General features: G+C 43.9%; 2 protein-coding genes and 1 long non-coding RNA gene across 3 annotated transcripts; all 3 read left to right on the top strand.

Moving 5' to 3' along the window:
• Window positions 1–3069: 3069 nt before the first annotated feature.
• On the top strand, window positions 3070–8029 carry Muc11A (Mucin 11A). The gene is made up of 2 exons (XM_017253883.3): window positions 3070–3147; window positions 3636–8029. The coding sequence occupies exons 1-2, from the start codon at window positions 3106–3108 to the stop codon at window positions 7776–7778; spliced, it is 4185 nt and encodes a 1394-aa protein (XP_017109372.2). The 5' UTR covers window positions 3070–3105; the 3' UTR covers window positions 7779–8029.
• Window positions 8030–15252: 7223 nt separating this feature from the next.
• Window positions 15253–16397, top strand: LOC108120169 (uncharacterized). The gene is made up of 2 exons (XM_017233706.3): window positions 15253–15546; window positions 15624–16397. The coding sequence occupies exons 1-2, from the start codon at window positions 15376–15378 to the stop codon at window positions 15945–15947; spliced, it is 495 nt and encodes a 164-aa protein (XP_017089195.2). The 5' UTR covers window positions 15253–15375; the 3' UTR covers window positions 15948–16397.
• Window positions 16398–17181: 784 nt separating this feature from the next.
• Window positions 17182–19092, top strand: LOC138927733 (uncharacterized). Its single transcript, XR_011444193.1, has 3 exons — window positions 17182–17352; window positions 17414–17467; window positions 18715–19092. It is a non-coding gene; the product is annotated as an uncharacterized lncRNA (long non-coding RNA).
• The last annotated feature ends 1020 nt before the right edge of the window (window positions 19093–20112 follow it).

Raw genomic sequence — 20112 nt, 5'->3', positions numbered from 1 at the left:
GGGTACTGTGAACACTGGCCATGCGGGCCTGCCTGCCCCCCCCAACCCCCTGGGCACCAAGAATTCGCTGCTGCATCAGTGGCTGCAATTGCGAAACATTGTTAATTTATGCAAATTTAGCCAACGCCGCTCGCTTTGTGCAACGCCAATGAGGCACGAGAGTCGAGAGCTGGAAGCCACCGCACCACCACTGCAACCACCGCCAACGTCATGGCCAAAGCCGCGACCGCAACGCCAACAACATTAACGGAGGAGCCCATAACACCAGATGCAGATGGCGCCCGAGTAGCGATCCACGTCGGGGTAGGGTGTGGGGTTAGGTGAGGGCGGTCCTCCCACGGCGTCGGGGAGGTTCCACTGCTGTGTAGGGGAGTAGGGACCATGTCCCCCTGCGGCGTCTGGGAAGGGAAGCCATGTGGGTAGGGAGGGTCCTCGTGAGGCGTCTGGTAGGGGAAGGTAAGGGGAGGTCCTCCCGCGAATAGGCCAAGAAGGGTGCATAATTTCGGCCCACCGCCTTGGCTCATTTGCATGAATGACGCTGGCAAGGCACACGGATACGGACCTGCGACCTCAAAGCCTATTTGGGTGCCGAGCGAATTATCACTCACTTTACCCAACCAGCTGTTTTCTCATCGATGGAGGTTACCTAGTGGGTATAGGTATAGGTTTTAGTTCCTATTACTGTCTTGGAAGACTATTCTAAGATAGGTCTTGGATAAGAAGTCCTCTTCTATGTATTCTAGGTGTTATAGAAGTCCGAATATGCGGTCCAGATTAAATTCAATTGCTTATATACGCCCTGCTATTTTAGAAAACTATTCTATAAGAAATCTTGTATGAGAAGTGATCTTCTATGACAGGTCTAAGAAATAAGAAACCCTCCTCTATTAAAGGTCTTGTATAGGAAATCCTCTTCTATGAGAGGTATTATTTGCGAAGTCGTATTTTAAAAACCCATGTTGACACTACATACTAGTTTAAAAGACTATTCTTTAGGAGATTTTGTATAAGAAGTCCTCTTCTAGGAGTGGTCTTGTATAAGAAATCTTTTATATCATATAAGAAATCGTCATATAAATCTATCATATAAAAAATCGTTCCTTTTCTCATTGATGGAGGCTTACCAGTGACTTCGGTATAGATTTAAATTTATAAGGGCACTACTTTTTTGAAAGACTAAGGGGTATTTTATAAGAAATCCTCGTTTCTATGAGTGGTCATGTAAATTTCCTTAGTAAACGGTCTTCTATAGGAGATCCTCTTTTTTAAGAGGGGTTATATGAGAAGTCCCCTTCTACATATTATATGTACTATGTGAGATATATATTAAGAAACCCCTTTTAGGAGAGGTCTGTATAAGAAATTCTCTTTTTATGGAAGGTCTAATAAAAATTCCTTTTATAGGAGAATTTCTTAATATTTTTTAATTCATAATTGTATAATATTCAGTTAATACCAAGTAATAACTTAATAAAATATCATTGTAATAACCTTTGTTTGCTTTAGGCTTTTGAAATAAAATGTGCAACGCCAAAATAAATAAACAAAACTAAATAAAAATGTAAAATAAATAAAGACCCATTAAATAAATATTCCAATCGAATAATTATTAAATGCTATGTACAACCAATTTGCAGACTTATGACTATAATTATCTAATTCGCAGAAAGGTTAAACATTAGAATCCTAATCTCTTGTTGACTAGAAGAGCTGGAAAAGTTTGGCCAAGTCTTTGGTGTCAGGTGTTTTATTTGCGCTCAGTGTATACATATTTGATAATGGACAAATATATGACTAACTGAATTCATTGTATTGTCTAGACACATGAAAACCGCAATGTGACTGGGACTGCATTGTATTTTCCCTATATTTCTCTGCTTTTTTTTTTGGATTTTTTGAATGTAAATACATATATTTCGCCCGCACATGATTTTTCATTTTTGTTGTATGGCTTAACCGCATTAATGGTTGTCCATAAAAAAAAGAGGAGAGAAATAAAGCAAATTCCACTTAATTGTTCAATTTTCATGCGGCATTCACCTGGCTGGCACAAATGGCTCAAAGGGCATACGAAACAGGGCTGAAAACAGAAAGTTCAAAGGCTGGGACCCTGGCCAGATGTTATGACCCTTTGGGGGTCGGCGCTGGCTACCCCATCTCTGTATCGGTTCTCTGTATCCATTTCATATGCTAATTGTGGAGGCCTTCTGGGGTTTTCTTAATTGAATCGTTAAGGGCAGTGATACGCCGAGTCCAGTCCAACCTTCATGGGAGTGTGCGACCTTTGGGATCGTAAATTCCCTCAGACCAGACTCAGATTTTTTGTCAAATTGTATAACTGGGTGATCCCTTAAAGCTCTTGGCCCGTGCATTGTTGCTTATCTCGGCTGACAGCGGTGACAGCAGATCGCAGCTGGATCGTAATCAGATAACTAATACTTATCTCATGTCAGGGGATCGCCTGCGTCATTCCGGGGGCAATTGCACTCCTCCAGAACGACTGACGACCCCACGCCGCTCAAGTTCCGCCCCAAAAGGGAAACAGATCTAACAGAAATCTAACAGAGACAGGAAAGAGATTATCTCACAACGCCCCCGAAAATCTGGACAGCGATCTGTTTATTTATCTTTCCAGGCGGAGGCAAATAAAGCAAAGACTTCAGTCAACGGAAATGCGCAGCCCGCTAAGTCAACATTTATTTTCTAGTTCAAGATTACGATTACGTAGCATTGGGTTGTGGGTCGTGGGGTGTTATGGATCTCCGTGAGCGATAACTCTCACAATGAATCATAAGAATCGTAAAGTGCGTGCTAATACCCTTAAATTGCATATAAAAACATACATTTTATTTTTTTGGGGCTAACGAGCTTATAACGAGAATACATGTATATCTCCAGCCGCAGCATCATAAATTGGTTTAGCTCCATGCTTATCTTTAGGATGGAACAAACAAGCGATTATCGCGTATTTGGCTAGCGTCAGAGATGATTCTTGTTGTGGGACATGATATCTGCGGAAATTTTGCATATAATACCGTCTGCTGGCCATACCAGGGATAGTAACGATTCTTCATTCGAACCGAAAACACATCCCCAACGACGACGATGACAACGAACCGATCCACCAGATTTCTGGTGTTGCTAGTGGTAATTGCATAATACCAGCCGGTCATATCAACCCAAAAATCGCGTCCCGGCCAAGATCCGTATAGGATCCATTGTAGTGCCATTATGGATTCATGGATTTCTATTATTTTATTTTTTTTTTTGCATTTTTTTTCCCGTTCCCTATTCGTTTGGCTTTCATACTGACGAGGTGTATTTTATTTGAAAATCATTGGGTGCGGCACTTGGATACGCCGAACAACACCGAATCAAAATCGAATCCGAATCCGAAATCGTACACCCGTTAACTCGTTACCGTCCGGTAGCTACCGGGATTCATGCTCCTTTGGATAACGTTCAAATCTTTCGGCGACCAAACGAAAATAACATATGCAAGTGAATCGAAACCAATAATCCTCCCACAACCCAAGTATTCCGAGGCGATACACACAACATTCTGACCAACTCCACCCACACCATAGATGGCTTCTAGTCCGGATAATCTCATAGTATTGTGTTCTCTTTTCCAGCTTACCTCTTTGGTGGCAAGAAACCAGGTGAATGCCGCTGCCGCAGGACTCAAGTGCGGCGGCAAGAGCGCCGTGTGTGTGGGACCTCTCTCCTACCAGGATTGCCTCGACGATGTGACCGTCGGCCCGGTGGTGGCCTGCCCGCTCAACACCCGCTGCGTCACCGACGGTCTGGAGATCTGTGTGGCCGTCAAGTCGGCGGCTGTGGAGGCTCCCACGGCGGCTGTCGCCAAGATGGTGACCATCACCGACAGTCCGGTCAGCGAGTCCGCTTCGCTCGTGGAGAGCAATCCCATTCCCAACGAGAGCTCCACCGAAGGACCCGGCATCGCTTCCAGTGCTGCCCCTGCTGAGAACACGTTGGCGCCCGTTGAGACTACTGCTCCTGTGAAGGAAACTACCACCACTGGCGCTGACGGAGCTGTCGAGACAGAGTCCACTGCCCCCAGCCAGGACGTCACCACCACGCAGGCTCCCGGAGAAACCACTCTGGCACCCGGATCGGAGGACACCACCCCACCCACCGACCCCAACGCTCCCCTCGATCCCGAAACTACCACCGCCGCCCCAGGAGAAGTTGACCCCAATGCTCCTCTTGATCCCAACGCTCCTCTTGATCCCAATGCTCCTCTTGATCCCAACGCTCCTGCAGCCACTACGACAGCACCAGGAGAAGTCGATCCCAATGCTCCAATCGATCCAAACTCCCCTCTGGACCCCAACGCACCGGAAGGATCTACTAATGAACCTGGCCTAGTCGACCCGAGCGCACCTGAAGTAACCACTCCCGCTCCTGGAACTCCTGCTGACCCCAACAGTCCCGCCGAAACAACCGATGCCCCTGGAACTCCTGCCGATCCTAACGCCCCCGTTGAAACTACCGCTGCTCCTGGAGAACCTGCCGATCCCAACGTTCCTGCAGGACCAACCGCAGCTCCTGGAGAACCCGCTGACCCGAATGCTCCTGCTGGATCTACCGCTGCTCCTGGAGAACCCGCCGACCCGAATGCTCCTGCTGGATCAACCGCTGCTCCTGGGGAACCCGCCGACCCGAATGCTCCTGCTGGATCTACCGCTGCCCCTGGAGAACCCGCTGACCCGAATGCTCCTGCTGGATCAACCGCTGCTCCTGGGGAGCCCGCTGACCCTAATGCTCCTGCTGGATCTACCGCTGCTCCTGGAGAACCCGCTGACCCGAATGCTCCTGCTGGATCAACCGCTGCTCCTGGGGAGCCCGCTGACCCTAATGCTCCTGCTGGATCTACCGCTGCCCCTGGAGAACCCGCTGACCCGAATGCTCCTGCTGGATCTACCGCTGCCCCTGGGGAACCCGCTGACCCGAATGCTCCTGCTGGATCTACCGCTGCTCCTGGAGAACCCGCTGACCCGAATGCTCCTGCTGGATCTACCGCTGCCCCTGGAGAACCCGCTGACCCTAATGCTCCTGCTGGATCTACCGCTGCCCCTGGAGAACCCGCTGACCCGAATGCTCCTGCTGGATCAACCGCTGCTCCTGGGGAGCCCGCTGACCCTAATGCTCCTGCTGGATCTACCGCTGCTCCTGGAGAACCCGCTGACCCGAATGCTCCTGCTGGATCAACCGCTGCTCCTGGGGAACCCGCTGACCCGAATGCTCCTGCTGGATCTACCGCTGCTCCTGGGGAACCCGCTGACCCAAATGCTCCTGCTGGATCTACCGCTGCTCCTGGGGAGCCCGCTGACCCAAATGCTCCTGCTGGTTCTACCGCTGCTCCTGGAGCTCCTGTTGATCCCAACGCTCCTGCTGGTTCTACCGCTGCTCCTGGAGCTCCTGTTGATCCCAACGCTCCTGCTGGTTCTACCGCTGCTCCTGGAGCTCCTGTTGATCCCAACGCTCCTGCTGGCTCTACCGCTGCTCCTGGAACTCCTGTTGATCCCAACGCTCCTGCTGGTTCTACCGCTGCTCCTGGAGCTCCTGTTGATCCCAACGCTCCTGCTGGCTCCACCGCTGCTCCTGGAGCTCCTGTTGATCCCAACGCTCCTGCTGGTTCTACCGCTGCTCCTGGAACTCCTGTTGACCCCAACGCTCCTGCTGGTTCTACCGCTGCTCCTGGAGCTCCTGTTGACCCCAACGCTCCTGCTGGTTCTACCGCTGCTCCTGGAACTCCTGTTGATCCCAACGCTCCTGCTGGTTCTACCGCGGCACCTGGAGCTCCTGTTGATCCCAACGCTCCTGCTGGTTCTACCGCTGCTCCTGGAGCTCCTGTTGATCCCAACGCTCCTGCTGGCTCTACCGCTGCTCCTGGAACTCCTGTTGATCCCAACGCTCCTGCTGGTTCTACCGCGGCACCTGGAGCTCCTGTTGACCCCAACGCTCCTGCTGGTTCTACCGCTGCTCCTGGAGCTCCTGTTGATCCCAACGCTCCTGCTGGCTCTACCGCTGCTCCTGGAACTCCTGTTGATCCCAACGCTCCTGCTGGTTCTACCGCGGCACCTGGAGCTCCTGTTGACCCCAACGCTCCTGCTGGTTCTACCGCTGCTCCTGGAACTCCTGTTGATCCCAACGCTCCTGCTGGTTCTACCGCTGCTCCTGGAGCTCCTGTTGATCCCAACGCTCCTGCTGGCTCTACCGCTGCTCCTGGAACTCCTGTTGATCCCAACGCTCCTGCTGGCTCTACCGCTGCTCCTGGAACTCCTGTTGATCCCAACGCTCCTGCTGGCTCCACCGCTGCTCCTGGAGCTCCTGTTGATCCCAACGCTCCTGCTGGTTCTACCGCTGCTCCTGGTGCTCCTGTTGACCCCAACATTCCCGCAGGAGGTACCCCTGCTGATCCCAACATCCCTGCTGGTGGTGCACCAGGCTCTTCTGCCGGAGGTGCCCCAGGATCTGCTGCTGGTGGTGCTCCAGGCTCATCTTCTGGCGCTGCTGCTGGTGGTGCTCCAGGCTCTTCGGGATCTCCAGCTGGTGGTGCTCCAGGCTCTTCATCTGGTGCCGCTGCAGGATCACCTGCTGGTGGTGCCCCAGGATCTGCTGCTGGTGGTGCTCCAGGCTCATCTTCTGACGCTGCTGCTGGTGGTACTCCAGGCTCTTCTGGATCTCCAGCTGGTGGTGCTCCAGGCTCTTCATCTGGTGCCGCTGCTGGATCCCCTGCTGGTGGTGCTCCAGGTTCTTCTGGATCTGCTGCTGGAGGTGCCCCAGGTTCTTCATCTGGTGCCGCGGCTGGATCTCCCGCTGGTGGTGCCCCAGGCTCTTCGTCTGGATCGCCTGCGGACCCAAATGCTCCGCTTAACCCACCAACTGGTTCGGTCATTCCATCGATTCCTACCCTGCCTGGCGGATCTGGTTCTTGGAATTGGCAGCAACGACCTAACGCACCCTTCGTGCCACCGTTCTGGAGACCTCATCTCCCGGGACAGAATGGAGAGGCCGCCGGCTCGAATGCTGCTGGAAATGGTGCCGTCAATCCCGTGGCACCCCACCGCCCTCTTCCCTTCTGGCCCAATTGGCAAAACTGGGTGAACAGCTGGCGCAAGCCGACCACCGAGGCTCCTGTTCCCGCTCCTGCCCAGCCCGAAGAGCCCCAGATCCCGTCGCAGCCCGAGGTCCCCCAGCAGCCCGGACAGGCCGAGAAGCCAAGCAACAACAGCCCTGAGACTGCCGAGAGCGTGGAACAGCCCGCCCAGAATCCTCCTGCCTCCAACGAGAACGCCTCTGTAGAGGAGAAGTCCAAGCCCAAGTCCGGCGAGGAGCAGGATAAGAAGAAGCCCGCTTCCGAGGAGAAGGACAGCAAGGAGAAGAAGGACAAGGATAGCAAGGACAAGTACAGCAAGGAAAAGGAGAAGAAAGACTCCAAAGAAGAAAAGGAGAACGAGTCGCAGGGCCCCAAGGAGAACGAGAAGGACGATAGCGAGGACAACGAGCTGAGCTCCAAGGAGAAGAAGCAGTACGTCAAGGATGTGCTGAAGAAGCTGAAGAAGGGCGAGGAGTGCGACGAGGACGACGCCATCCCTGATGTCCGTGACTGCCGGAAGTACTACCGCTGCGAACTGAAGAAGTCCGGCAAGCACAAGTTCGTCCACCTCCGCTGCGACAAGAAGGAGCGCTTCGACTGGCTCGCCCAGTCCTGTGTTCCCAAGGACGAAGCCCGCTGCCTGGAGAAGTAGAAGACCATTCTACTCTCAACTCTCGACCATTGACCATCGACCATCGCCCTCGACCCCTGCCTTCGAAACATTCCCACTGTAGTATTCCAGCTTCATCTAATACGATTCTTACTACGATTTTTTCTTTGCAATGATATTCGGTTTTTTAATCCTATGATCCTAAATAATTTATTATAATATCTTACACTTATTGGTAATATGTAATTTTTTCGTTTTTATTAATAAAATTTCATATATGTATGATGCAATAATGTGAGGTCTCATTTGGGGGAAATACTTTTAGGTGGAAAGTGGCTCTATTTCTCTTAAAGAAAAACCTTCTATAAGGCTTATCCTTCACCATCTGAACTGATTTAAAAACCATATATTGAAGTGGCAAAAATTCCAATAAGTGGCGCACATATTTCGTGTCTTTGAACTTGGCTAATGGGCTTTATGGTCTCTGGCCTTTTTTGCGCAGCTGTTTCACGTCTAGCCTAGTCACCACTTCTCTTGGCCATCCCCATTCCTCGAGTCGAAGTTGCGTCCAATTTACTGATTATGCCCTCCGTCTAAGACCCCTTCTCCAGATCCAGTGAGCCCCCATTACCCTCCCGAACTCCCATGACGCATAATGAGCGGAGGGAACTTTGGCAAAAGTTTCTTGCCCGCTTTTTAAAGTATCTCACTTACACTTGCCAAGTTTCTTGTTTTTGTAGCCAAAGTCCCTCCATTTTTTGCCCCGTTCCAGGATCCATGTAAATATTTAGTGCAGCAGGATAGCGGAATTTTGAAGTGAAACGTAAACACGAGCAAAAAACAGGAAAATGTTAAGGGGGAAAGTGCATTGGCTAAAGGCTCTTTGGACCATTTTTGCCTCTTACCCCATGGTTCTCTTACCCCTACTACCTACTAGTGATTCTGATCCTGTTCCAGGACTAAGACCATCCAGCCAGGAGTGTGGGTGTGTGAAGCAGAGCAATACACTTAAGTTGATTCGCTGTCATCCATTGCAGCTCATTTATCATTAGACGGAGTCACACAGGACTCGGCCTGGCGACAGTTTCAGTGTCGTCTGAGTAGGGAACAGGGCAGGGGCGTAGGCCTTCCACCAAGAGGGACTAAGAGGGCTTCCAAGACCACAAAAGAATTAACACTCAGATAATTCTCTAACTTTAGACCTATATTTTTTTGTATTTTTTAATAAATTAATTGTTAAACTACGCCCCTGCCTTAAATAAGGACATGGGCGCGTCATGGGAGTGAAAAGAAGAGGCGACCACGACAACGACGACGAAGTAATTCAATTTTTATCGTGGGTAATTTTGTAACGAGAAACGAAGCAAGCAAATGCACCGGGCCCGGGGCTGGGTGGGGTCATCAGGGGCTTCCCCTGGTTGGGCCGAGGTCTGGCAGGGGAGAGAGCACGGGGGCTAAGGGGTATAAAAGACAGTCGCTGACCGTGCTGATAAAAGCGAGATGGAAATGTTATACAGCCACTGACAGCGAAAGCCAAGGCTTTAACCCTCTGATGAAATATTTATGAACAGGACACTTTATTTACTAAATAATACTATAAAAAATGCAGGAAATTATCTGGATAAAAACATCTTAAGAATATCTGTTAAGAATATATAGTTTTAAAAATACACAATATTTATTTTTTCAAAGTCGAGGATTATAATAAAAGCGTTATAGTCGAGCGTTAAAAAGAATAGTCTTTTTAGGGAAATATGTATATCATTTCCATTAAGGAACCAAATTAATTTTAAGTATCTATTTTCTAATAAATTAACAACTCAACAGGTAAGAACTCCAAAAAAGAAGCTCTCACTTTAAAGTTTGTGGAGCTCAGAGGTATATTGAAGGAATAGATACCTCTTTATATAAAATAATTGGTTGTAGAGGCAGATCTCCTAAGAGAAGTATGGATTTCAGTTCCATAAAGGCTGAAGTTAGTGCTAAAACTCCAAAAAAAAGGTATAACTTCAAGTTGGAGAAGTTAGAATAAGGGCAATTGTTTTTGAAGAAAAAAAAGTTTCTTTCAATTATCACTGTAAATTTGTATAAAGTACATATTCTTTTCTATATTATATTAAAAATTATGTTATAAAAACTAAAAAATGTAACTTAAAGTTTTAAAAGGTAAGAGATAATTCCAATCCAGACGTATTTAACATAAAGCCGATATCCTATGAGAGATATCTTATCTCAGCATCTTATAAGAGCATCATTTTCATAGTGCCTGTCAATCTATTAAAATTAGAGATAATATTTTTCTATAGTAACACTTAAATACTTCGAACTAAAAAAGGCTCTAAGTTAGAGGCTGTAACCTAAAGTTAAAAGAATTATGAGGTATTTCGAACATAGAAGAAATATTTAAATATTTACCTATAAAGGAAAGTCTCCTAAAAGAATTATAGTTTCTCTCAAATCCTCAAAATGATTAAAAATATGTGTTTCCTTGAAATATTAACTACTAACTAAGTCCATTTATAATTATAATAATAAGGGGGACAAGTTCTGAAAACTTCAAGCTCCACCTTCAAAGATTTCCTCCGAAATATAAACCCAAAAACAGGCAGGTGAACCTCCTTTAAACTGAAGTAATGAATAAAACTTGTTTAATAATAATACATATCTTAGTGGGTTAAGGACCAACGGCTACATGGATAGAAAAAGATGCGACAAAGCAGGGAAGGCGGGATGGCTAGTGAGTCCAGGAGGGTGGTGGTGGGGGTGGTGTCGTGACACGGCGTGGTGCAACGCAATGTGCGACCATACGTTGAAAATTCAATTTGCCTGATGACTTGCTGTGGTTTAAATACGGCCAAAAAGCGACAGCGCACAATAAACTCATTGCCGCCGTTGTGGCCAAAAGGATAAAAGGCGAAACGGACCAGATAGAGGTGGGACGAGGATGTGGGACGGCAACGAGACGGGCACCATGGCTACAGGATCCATCCATCCAGACCGGGCCAGGCCAGGCCAGGATCCATCCAGTTTGCACATTATATACTTATCCATATACGATGTGCGATGTGTACAAAAAATTAAAAGAGCGGTCACAAAAATACAAAATAAATAAATAAATAAAAATACAAAAACGAAAAAAAAAAAAGGAAAGAATGTAAAAGTATAAAAAATAAAGCCAGTTGGTAGAAAAAAGCAACAACAGAATGAGACAGCAGCGCGCAAAAAGCGTAAACTTTGTTAACTCCATTTGACAACACGGCAGAGTGGTCCATGGTGTCTATCCATAGTGTCCATGGTGTCCAGTGTCCCATGTCTGATGTCCAGTGTCCTGTGTCCTGGATTCGAGCCACATGGACCCACTTGAAGCCGAAGCCTCGGCTCGTCGTTGATTGCATTTCATGCGCTTGGAAAATCAATTTTTATTTAATTAATGTGCCTCGTTGCATGCATTACACATATGCAGCCGGCTGCTGGTCTGATGGCTTTGAATTTACTGGGTTTTTGGTCATATATAAAAATCCCTGGCTCTCCCAGGCTATCCCGAGCTATATATAGGTTGATTTTTATGCTGAAACTTTCCCCAAAAAACAAGGATCTTAGTTTAACTGACGGGCTGCGATGGACAAAGCTTAGATTACGTTTTTGGGAAAAATTTTAGAGAACTTAACAAGTTATAGTGTAAATGATGATTTTTAGACTATATTTATTTTTAATTAACAAGCCAGATCTTAATTTTTATTTTAGTTAATAATGTATCACAATATTTATATTATAGATCTTGAGGTTTGAATTTTAATCCGACTTTCTTGTATGAAACCTACTTAAATAATAAACCACTCACCTTTCAACCATTTAATATATATAATGCTTTATATAAATAATGCTTCTTATTAAATTTATGTTTAGATTATATATATTTTTAATTTATAAATCAGATCTAAGCCAGAATATATTACTATGTATATCTTTGATATATTTATTGAGCTTTCATTTTAATCCGACTTTCTTTTATAAAACCCAATTAAATAATAAGCCTCTCACCTTTGAATGAATAAACCTTCATATAAATAATGCTTTTTATGTAAAAAACCACTAATAACTTTCTTAAATTATTATCATAATCATAAAAGAAAAATATTTTAAGAACTACATGGTATACCTTTTTTGAAAAAACCCCCAAAATTAGTTGATTTCTGGTTAAGCCACATTTTGACAAACTTCTTAAGCGGAATGGAATCCAATCTTTAAGCCTCCTACTTGCCAGAGTCTCCAAGCTGCTGAAGTCCTTCGGGCAATGTGACTCCCACACACTCCTGCCGGGCGAGGATGGGGTGGCCTGGCTGGCTTTGGGAATTCGGGGAGAGAAGCCAGTAACATCAATCAGCGATCCCATCTAAATGCCATCAAATGGCATTTCCCGCTGCCTCCTGGAGCCAAGGAGCGCACAATGACGCCGCGGGGAGTTGCCGCCAAGCGTTGGTTGGGTGGATGGTTGGCTCCTCCTCATCCTCCTACTCCGTGGGTGTTTGTGGATCTGCGCCGCATGCAAGGTGCTGCAACAAACAATGCCAGAGCTCACTAACGGGCAACTTGTACTTGTATATTTAATATTCACATTTCAATTGTTTTTTTTTTGTTTTTCCTTTTTTTTTTTGTATGGCCGTGGGTGGATGGGGGAGTGGAAGTGGGTGGCTACCTTTCGAGTGGGGTTCATTGCGCAATTTTGCCCCTTTAGGTTCTGGATTCCAGGATTGCCCAGTGCTGTGCTGAGAGATTTCCCAGTGTTTGCTTTGACTTTTGAGCTTTCCTTTCCTTTTCGTCCCGCCGACGGACTACCGAAGGACTCGAGCACTGTGGGGCACTACTACCCCTGTACCGTCATCCTTGCCTTTTATTTATAAAATTTTCATAAAGTTTCGTGTTATTAAAAATGGAATATATTCTCGCGCGAATACGCAATGGAATATTAATAGCATGGAAGAGCTTGCATTTTAATACGAATCTACAAATGGCAACTATATTAAGTGGAAACCCAAATTCCATTTGCCAGTCTTACATTCTCAGCTCCCTCCGGATGAACAAATGGGTAAAGTCCTTGGCCTGTCAATGGGAAATCAGCGACCTAGACTTACGGGTCAATCGCTACGTGTTCGTTTACTGGACCGGGATACACCAAAAATAAAAATATTTGGAAATCTTAAACGGGGTGCCCTAGTATTTCCTTTTTATTATAAATTACATTTTAATTAGAAAAGGTTCACTAACTACCTTAACATAATCTTAAAATACTAGACTAGGCCAAGATATTTAAGCTGCTAAGAAAATCAAAAGTTATTCCTCTTTAAAGACCCTCCCAACATATCCTCATTTTTTTTTCGCAGCGTCCACCCACGCATATCCCAGAACTGGACGAACGTGCCGCGTCAAAGAAAACATCCTCAGCGGTTCCGGGGGCTAGCCATGGCCATAATAAATCAACCGGCCACCTTCAGATCCAGCTCCGGCTACCGAGCCAGTGCCAGTCCATTTGACCCAGTAAGCGAACCCAGGACTGGTGCCAAAGTTCGCAGCCAGTCGAGCCGAAATGCTGCTAAGGTGTTGCCGTTTGTGTTTGCCGCTTTCACCCAAAAGGTAAATCCAGGTGACCGTGCGGGTGAGTAGATGGGTGGATGGCCGAGGGTCCTCCGTACGGGGTAATTGCCTTGAAAGGCCGCTGAAAGCCCTCAAACAAATTATAAATTGCCGGCAACCGGCGCGAGGCCTGGCTCAAAAGGAGCTTACTTGTACAAAATTTGACGTCGGCGGGCCCACTTCAACTGACTCATTACCCCGGAACGGCTTGGCAATGCCTCCATCTCCATTGGCATCGCCCATCGTCTCCACCTTTTCCTGTCTTATCTGAGGCTGCTGATCCATCAGCCGACTCCTACGGCTGGCCCTGCGTCCTGACTTTATGAGCCCGCCGTGAAGCATTTTCTGATTGCGTGTGCATTTTTAATGCGGCCTGCCTTTTGGTCTTGGTTCTGGTCCTGGTCCTGGTCCTGGTCTTGGTCCTTTGGCCTTTCAGCCGTTCCAGTCATTTCAGTCACTTCAGCCACTACGCACTTCATTCATCAATGTGCCCCGGCCTAAAAGAGCTCCTCGGTTGCCCCACTCTCCTGCCACATCCTCCGGCCACTCCTGCCAAGACAAATGATGATGTGTATCCAGATTCGTTTCCGACATTTCCTTTTGTTTCATTCCGCGCCGAGTGACCTGGACCTGCTGCTCGGCTCCTTCAGCTTTTCCTTACTTTGATTTTTATAAATTTTATATGGCACATCGCCTTTACCAGCTCCCTCGACCTGTTCCGCCGGCACCGGCACCATCACCGGCACAGCGCCGACTACGGCTCCTGCTACGCTCACGCTGTTCACTAATGAAATATGAATAATTAAAACTGTGTTTTCTTTTTGTTTTACTTCATTTGGAGTTCATTATTTTTGGCTCACTGCATTTGCCGGCGTATACCCGGCTACCCGGTAACCCATGCTCCCCCACCAGCCACCTGTTTCTGTTTAGTATTTGATTTTTAGAATTGCGAACGGGGTGGGGTGGGTGTTGGGGGTGGTGGGTGGTGAGAGTCCTGCGTTGTCATCCTGGCGAAAGGATTCCCCGAATTCCAGCTAATTACGCCGGAGCCAATTATTTTTGGCAATTATTTATGCAGAAGCTTTTCAAAAAACCAGCACTGGCGGCCAGGTGCTGGCTTAACCAGTGTTGTAAAATATTACATTTAAATCGCGCCATAGAGATGGTTCTAATTTGCTTGCTTTGGAGAAGCTTATGTTATTTATTTTAAAATTAAACATTTTATAGATTTTAAAAATCTTATAAAAGATCATTTTATATAAGTGCTTTGATTTTTCTATATAAATTGGATCTAAAAACTGTTTCTTAGATAATTCTTCTGAAAATGTTGCATTTATTGTAATATTACCATTATTTTCATTATTATTTTATTGTAAAAGTCATTTACAATTCATCTAACACAATTTTTACGCCCCAGAAACTAAAGCCTTTTGGTAGTTTCTTTCTATTAATAATAAGCAATTATAGATTTTATTAGTTTTATTAAACTAACTTCTTCTAACTTCTAAAATGTTTTTATATTAAGTGGTGTGGTGTAATTAATTTATTATATTTTGTTTTTTGCTATTATTGGCTTGTATTATGTTTAAAAAAAATGTCTATTACGAAAAAGAAATTGTTTCCATTTTTTTCCAATTCGTACAAATGCGCACATATTTTTAGAAAGTCTCCAAAAAATCACATTTTGAAAAGCCCATTGCATTTAGTTAACGCATTTCTAGTTACAACGTACAAGTGTGTTAGTGATGTAAGCGCCAAAAGCTTTGTTATCGACTGTTATCGACGGCCAAGATCAAGGAACTTGTCATCTTTATATAGCGGGACATGTTGTAGAAGAACATATGTTGTGGAATTGGAAATTCATTCAAATCGAACGAACTAAGTAGGCGGCGCTTTTTAGATCACAGCTACTGTCGATACAGTTTCTCATTCATCTCCGACGCCTCGACCTGATCACAAGACGTTAGCATACGGAAGTAATAAGGAAATCGTAAAAAAATCGAGTAAAATGAATTTCTATCTGGAGCACATTTTGACTGGCGACAAGATGTACTTGATCCGCGGAGACAACACCCTAGGTCGGAATGCATCCTGCACCTGGATCATGAACTACGAATACGTGTCGCGGTTCCATGCAGTGATGGTGGTTAAACGCAAAACTCTTTTCATCAAGGAGCTGGTAAGTTGTTGTTTTTCCCTAGAGACGAAGGCCCCTAATAATAAGAATGTGCTTCCATTGTCCCTAAAAAAAAAAAGGATGCTCGCAATGGTGTCTTTCTAAACTACAGCCGTATCGGCAGTGAATTGCACGAAGTTTTCGTGGGCGATGATATATCATTTGGCGTCGAAATTGATCCTATGGTGGAACAGGAATTACCAATCACCTTTGGTATCTTCACCGTCAAGGCGGAGCCGGCTCCGCTTGCTATTCTAGATCTGAAAAAACGCAATAACGGAGACAGGGCTCCGCCAACCAACAACCCTCCAATCAAAGTCGTGGCCCAACCCCCCAACACCGCCACCAACCCCAAATCCAACCCCAACCCCTCCAAAATCGGGAACACCGTCGCTTGCTATTAGGACGGAACAGGAATGTGGAGAGAGAGCATAGAGATTACATTAAACGGCGGCCGAATGCAAATGCGCCGCACTTGAGGACAAAATCCTTTTTAAGGCGTTAATTTGCCAAGCCCGATAACAGAAGAGATACACCAGCAAGCTCAAAAAACAGACATGCAAATGGCCATCCAAGGAGTCTAGCAGATGATCCTTGGAGTCCAGCAAAAACCACAACAATGCAACGTTAGCAACGATTTAGGAACGAATATTAGTAACAAGAGACAATATTCGTTCCTACATAGAACATAATATTTTAAGTATAAGACACTTTAATTCTTTTTTTGATAAAAAGATGGCAGCTAAGATGACGAAATACCTTAAAGTCTGCCTATAATCGTTGTATTCCAAAAATAACACTTACATATCAGCAGATGTATAAATATTGTCATACAATTTATGAAATAAAATTGTCAACCATTATATTAATATTAGTTTATATTTAAGTTTTTGTTTATTATTATTAAAGTAGTACATATCTAACCAGTGCTGTGGAACTTAATTTCCTCAGAGATCTCAACCCTTAATGCTCTGTTATTTGTGGCACACAATTTAGCATGTAATTATGCGGGGAACAGGGCATTTTCGAGTGGAGCTGATGCTACGTGTGGGGATTTGGGCCGCTGTCTTATGACAAAAACACCACAATTGGAAATCCTGCGTGGCGACATCCTAAACCCCCCAATAGTCCTGTGTAGCCCTGTAACCCACACCCATCCAGACACCCGGTCGAATTCCCCCCCATCACCCAAAACCCATCCTGGCAATAGCAAATGCATTCTGCTCGTTGAATTTTAATTGCGGCCGCTCACTGACCCAAAAGGATATAAAAATCCTTTCCCTCCTGTTTGCCAAAACAACAAATTACAGTACAACTTGAGATTGAGCGAATATTTATTTAAGTGGAGTTTATGAATAATATTACAAGGGAATATATGTTTTATTTTTGTTAATTTATAAAAAATAATAAACTTTTCGTTTTTTTCAACAATTTTGAATTGTTTTGGTTTGATTTTTATGTCAAAATATTATATTTGTTAATAATAATGGTAATAGAATAGTAGTGTGGTAGTAGTATTAGTATTAGTAGTATTACTTTGACTTTTATGTCCAAATATTTAATTTTTTTGAGACAATAATGAATGAAATTGTTTAAAGAGTCCTTTTAATACCTTATTTTTAACTTAATTACCTTCTTTTTTAATAACCTTTGAAACCATTGATTTTATTTTTAATAAAACATAGTATTCTTCATTCTTTGGTTATATTGTATAGTATAGTAGCTCAATATAGTAGCGGTTCGTCACCTATTTAAACGGTAGTCCTTAAATTCCTTTAATTACCTTTAATTATAAGCAAGTATTAAGAGGTAAGTTTTTTGAGTTTTTATTTTGGAAAATTTAAATTAACTTTTCATTTTTGTTTTCTAGATTTTTTCCGCTGAAGGATAAAGTTATTTTATCTTAAAAACTCCTTGGCTTAAGGTAAGAATTTTATTCAATTAGCTTACAAAATGTTTACCAAAATACAGACTTTAATAAAACCTCCTCATGTTTTATTAAAAATTCCCCCTTTTCCGCTTTAAGAGTTTTCACTTTAAATTATTACCCAGAATGAGAAATCAAAAGCGTTCTTTTTGGGGTAATTTTTCTCCCTTTTTTTTGGGAAAAGGGGGCTTGGGCTTAACCCTTTTCCCAATCATAACGCTTTTAGTGTCGACGCCTCTGACTAATTTGTCACTTTTGTTGTCGCCTTGGTCACTTTTTTATTTTTTATTTTACTGTCGCCTCTTTTTTTATGCATGTATAGGAATTTTTTTTTTGGGGAAATGGAAAACCCTTTTCAAGGGCAATTTTGTATTCAAATAATGTTGCTTTTTGCTCGCCCCTGTTTATCCATCTGGGGGTCTCCTCGCCTCGCCTCGCCCCGGCTCTCCTGCTCATCTCATTTTGCAGCCGGTACGTGTTTGGTTTTTTGCTCTGCAATATCAAATACCCGTCCTGTCACGCCCCCTTGTCCTTTGACTGTCATCCTGTCCACCTCCTGCCAGTGTCCTCCAGTCCGTTGGTCGGTTGGTCCGTATTTTACCCCGCCAGAGTTCTCATTCGCACGTAATTAGCTGTTAATTTGGACTGCCACTTGGCAACCGGGCGTGCATTTTACTTTCTAACTTTTTCATTATTCGGTTTTATTTCGGTTTTTATCCGGAGGGTGGAGGAAGTGGGGGATGGAGCGGTGGTTTGGGGTTTTTGGCGGAAAAGCATTCATAGGGAAATTAAGGGAAAAGCGTTTTTGATTTGCCACAGGAGAAATGGCTGGGAAACGGCAAAGTTTATTAGTTGTCATAATTACTCCACTGTTTTCCCATTTTATTGGATATGTTTGGTTTTCATTTCTGTGGGGTTTTCGGGTTATGGTTGGCTTTTTTTTTATTTTAGGATATTGTTAGGTAATTTTACAGTTAATTTTAGATTTTTTTTTTGGGGGGGAACAGGAGCAAAAAAATGTGTCAGAAGATACATATGAGGATTTAAAAAACATATTTTATTAATAATATTGGTTTAGTAAAAGTTTTCTAAATATTAAAAGTAATAAGCTTTAATCTAAAAACAAGCTCCATATCTATAGATATTCCCCTATATAACATAACCCTAAGCCTTTAAGCTTCAGTATTATTTCCCAAAAAATCTTCAAAAACCTTTAAATTAATTTTATTCTTTAAACCCTACAGCTCGAAACTCCTTCCATTGACACATGATAAGGTTCGAACCCTGAGCTTGTGACTTAGGAAAGCCCCTCTGGTGAAGAAAGTCCACCCCGGCCAGAGGCAATGGTCAGTGGGCGGTGGGTGGTGACCCCATTGAACCCTCTGACAAGCAAATTACTTGACCGGGCCACACCAACCACAAGTCAAGGTATGGCAGCCAGCCGTTAACTTTGCAGCTAATTATAAATGAAATCCGATATCAAAAGGCACACGGAGACACGCCTTTGTGCAACAAACACACACACTACCACACTCATTGTCAAACACACACAAACACACACACACAAATGTATACAACACCAAACACATAGACAATGTCAATTCATTTGGAGTTTTGGAGTCTAGGACACTTGAAAAAAAAAATGTATGTATGTATGTTTTTTAAAGATTAATTATAAAAAAATGGCAATATTAATAATGAGACTTTTAATTTATACATTTATTATTTTAAAACAATTTATAGGTATATCTTAAGGGGTTTCTGATTTTTATAGAAAATATGAACTATTTCAAGTTTTAAACTTTATAATCGAAGACCATAAAACCTTTAATTATTTCCCAAGAAATCAAATAATTTTTCATTTATTTTTCTTTTGATAATCATCCTATTCTCTGTACTTGAAATTAAAATTATTTTATTAATTTGTTTTGTTAGACAAACCCCATTATTTTTCGTTGTGCACTTGGCGGCCGCCAGTCAACTGCGGGCTGTGGCTCTGAGCAAACAAACAAATAATGAAAACAGCACGAGGGGGGCGGGAAAATGAGCGGGTGGGGGGCAGAGGTGGGCGTGGGCCCAGAACAAAGTGGAAAATTCATAAAATGTCATTGTCGCTTTATTAAAACGCGCCAAAACCTTCACGTTACATTCCCCGTTTGCCCTCCATGCCACCCACCAAAGGATCCAGCTTCGTTTCTAACACACATATACACGGAGAGAAATTGGTAAAGGTTTTATAGAGTTAAAGGAAGTTTTTAATGGTTTCATTTAGGGTTTAGTATAAAATAAATATAAGGAATATATATAGGAAAAGATATACATATTATTAAAAGTGTTTCTATTAAATGTTCAGGTTTTTATTAAATATCTATGAGTGGATCTTTTGGAAAAAAAGTAAATATTTCCTATATTAAACTATAATTTATCTATATAAAAAACTTCTGAGCTATTTCTTAAATTTGAGGTAATAATTAATACTAATAAAATGATGATAATAATAACCCATATGATATGGATATAATTTTTTCTAAATCCCCAATATCCCCAACCTTTTCTCGCTGTGCACTCACATATAGATGACATAGATGTCAGGAAGGGGGCGATCAGAGGCGTTGGGCTCTTGGAGGGGTGGCTTTGGTGCT

Source organism: Drosophila bipectinata, chromosome XL, assembly GCF_030179905.1.
Source record: "Drosophila bipectinata strain 14024-0381.07 chromosome XL, DbipHiC1v2, whole genome shotgun sequence".
Lineage (NCBI taxonomy): Eukaryota > Metazoa > Arthropoda > Insecta > Diptera > Drosophilidae > Drosophila > Drosophila bipectinata.
This window is presented reverse-complemented; position numbering and strand designations above follow the sequence as displayed.

What these genes read in the sequence shown, in the direction of transcription:
- Muc11A (XM_017253883.3), top strand. Translation starts at nt 3,106, where the DNA reads ATGACAACGAACCGATCCACCAGATTTCTGGTGTTGCTAGTG. An exon ending in GATTTCTGGTGTTGCTAGTG is followed by an intron (nt 3,148 to 3,635) that starts GTAATTGCATAA and finishes TCTCTTTTCCAG; the next exon opens with CTTACCTCTTTGGTGGCAAG.
- LOC108120169 (XM_017233706.3), top strand. Translation starts at nt 15,376, where the DNA reads ATGAATTTCTATCTGGAGCACATTTTGACTGGCGACAAGATGTACTTG. An exon ending in CTCTTTTCATCAAGGAGCTG is followed by an intron (nt 15,547 to 15,623) that starts GTAAGTTGTTGT and finishes AAAAAAAAAAAG; the next exon opens with GATGCTCGCAATGGTGTCTT.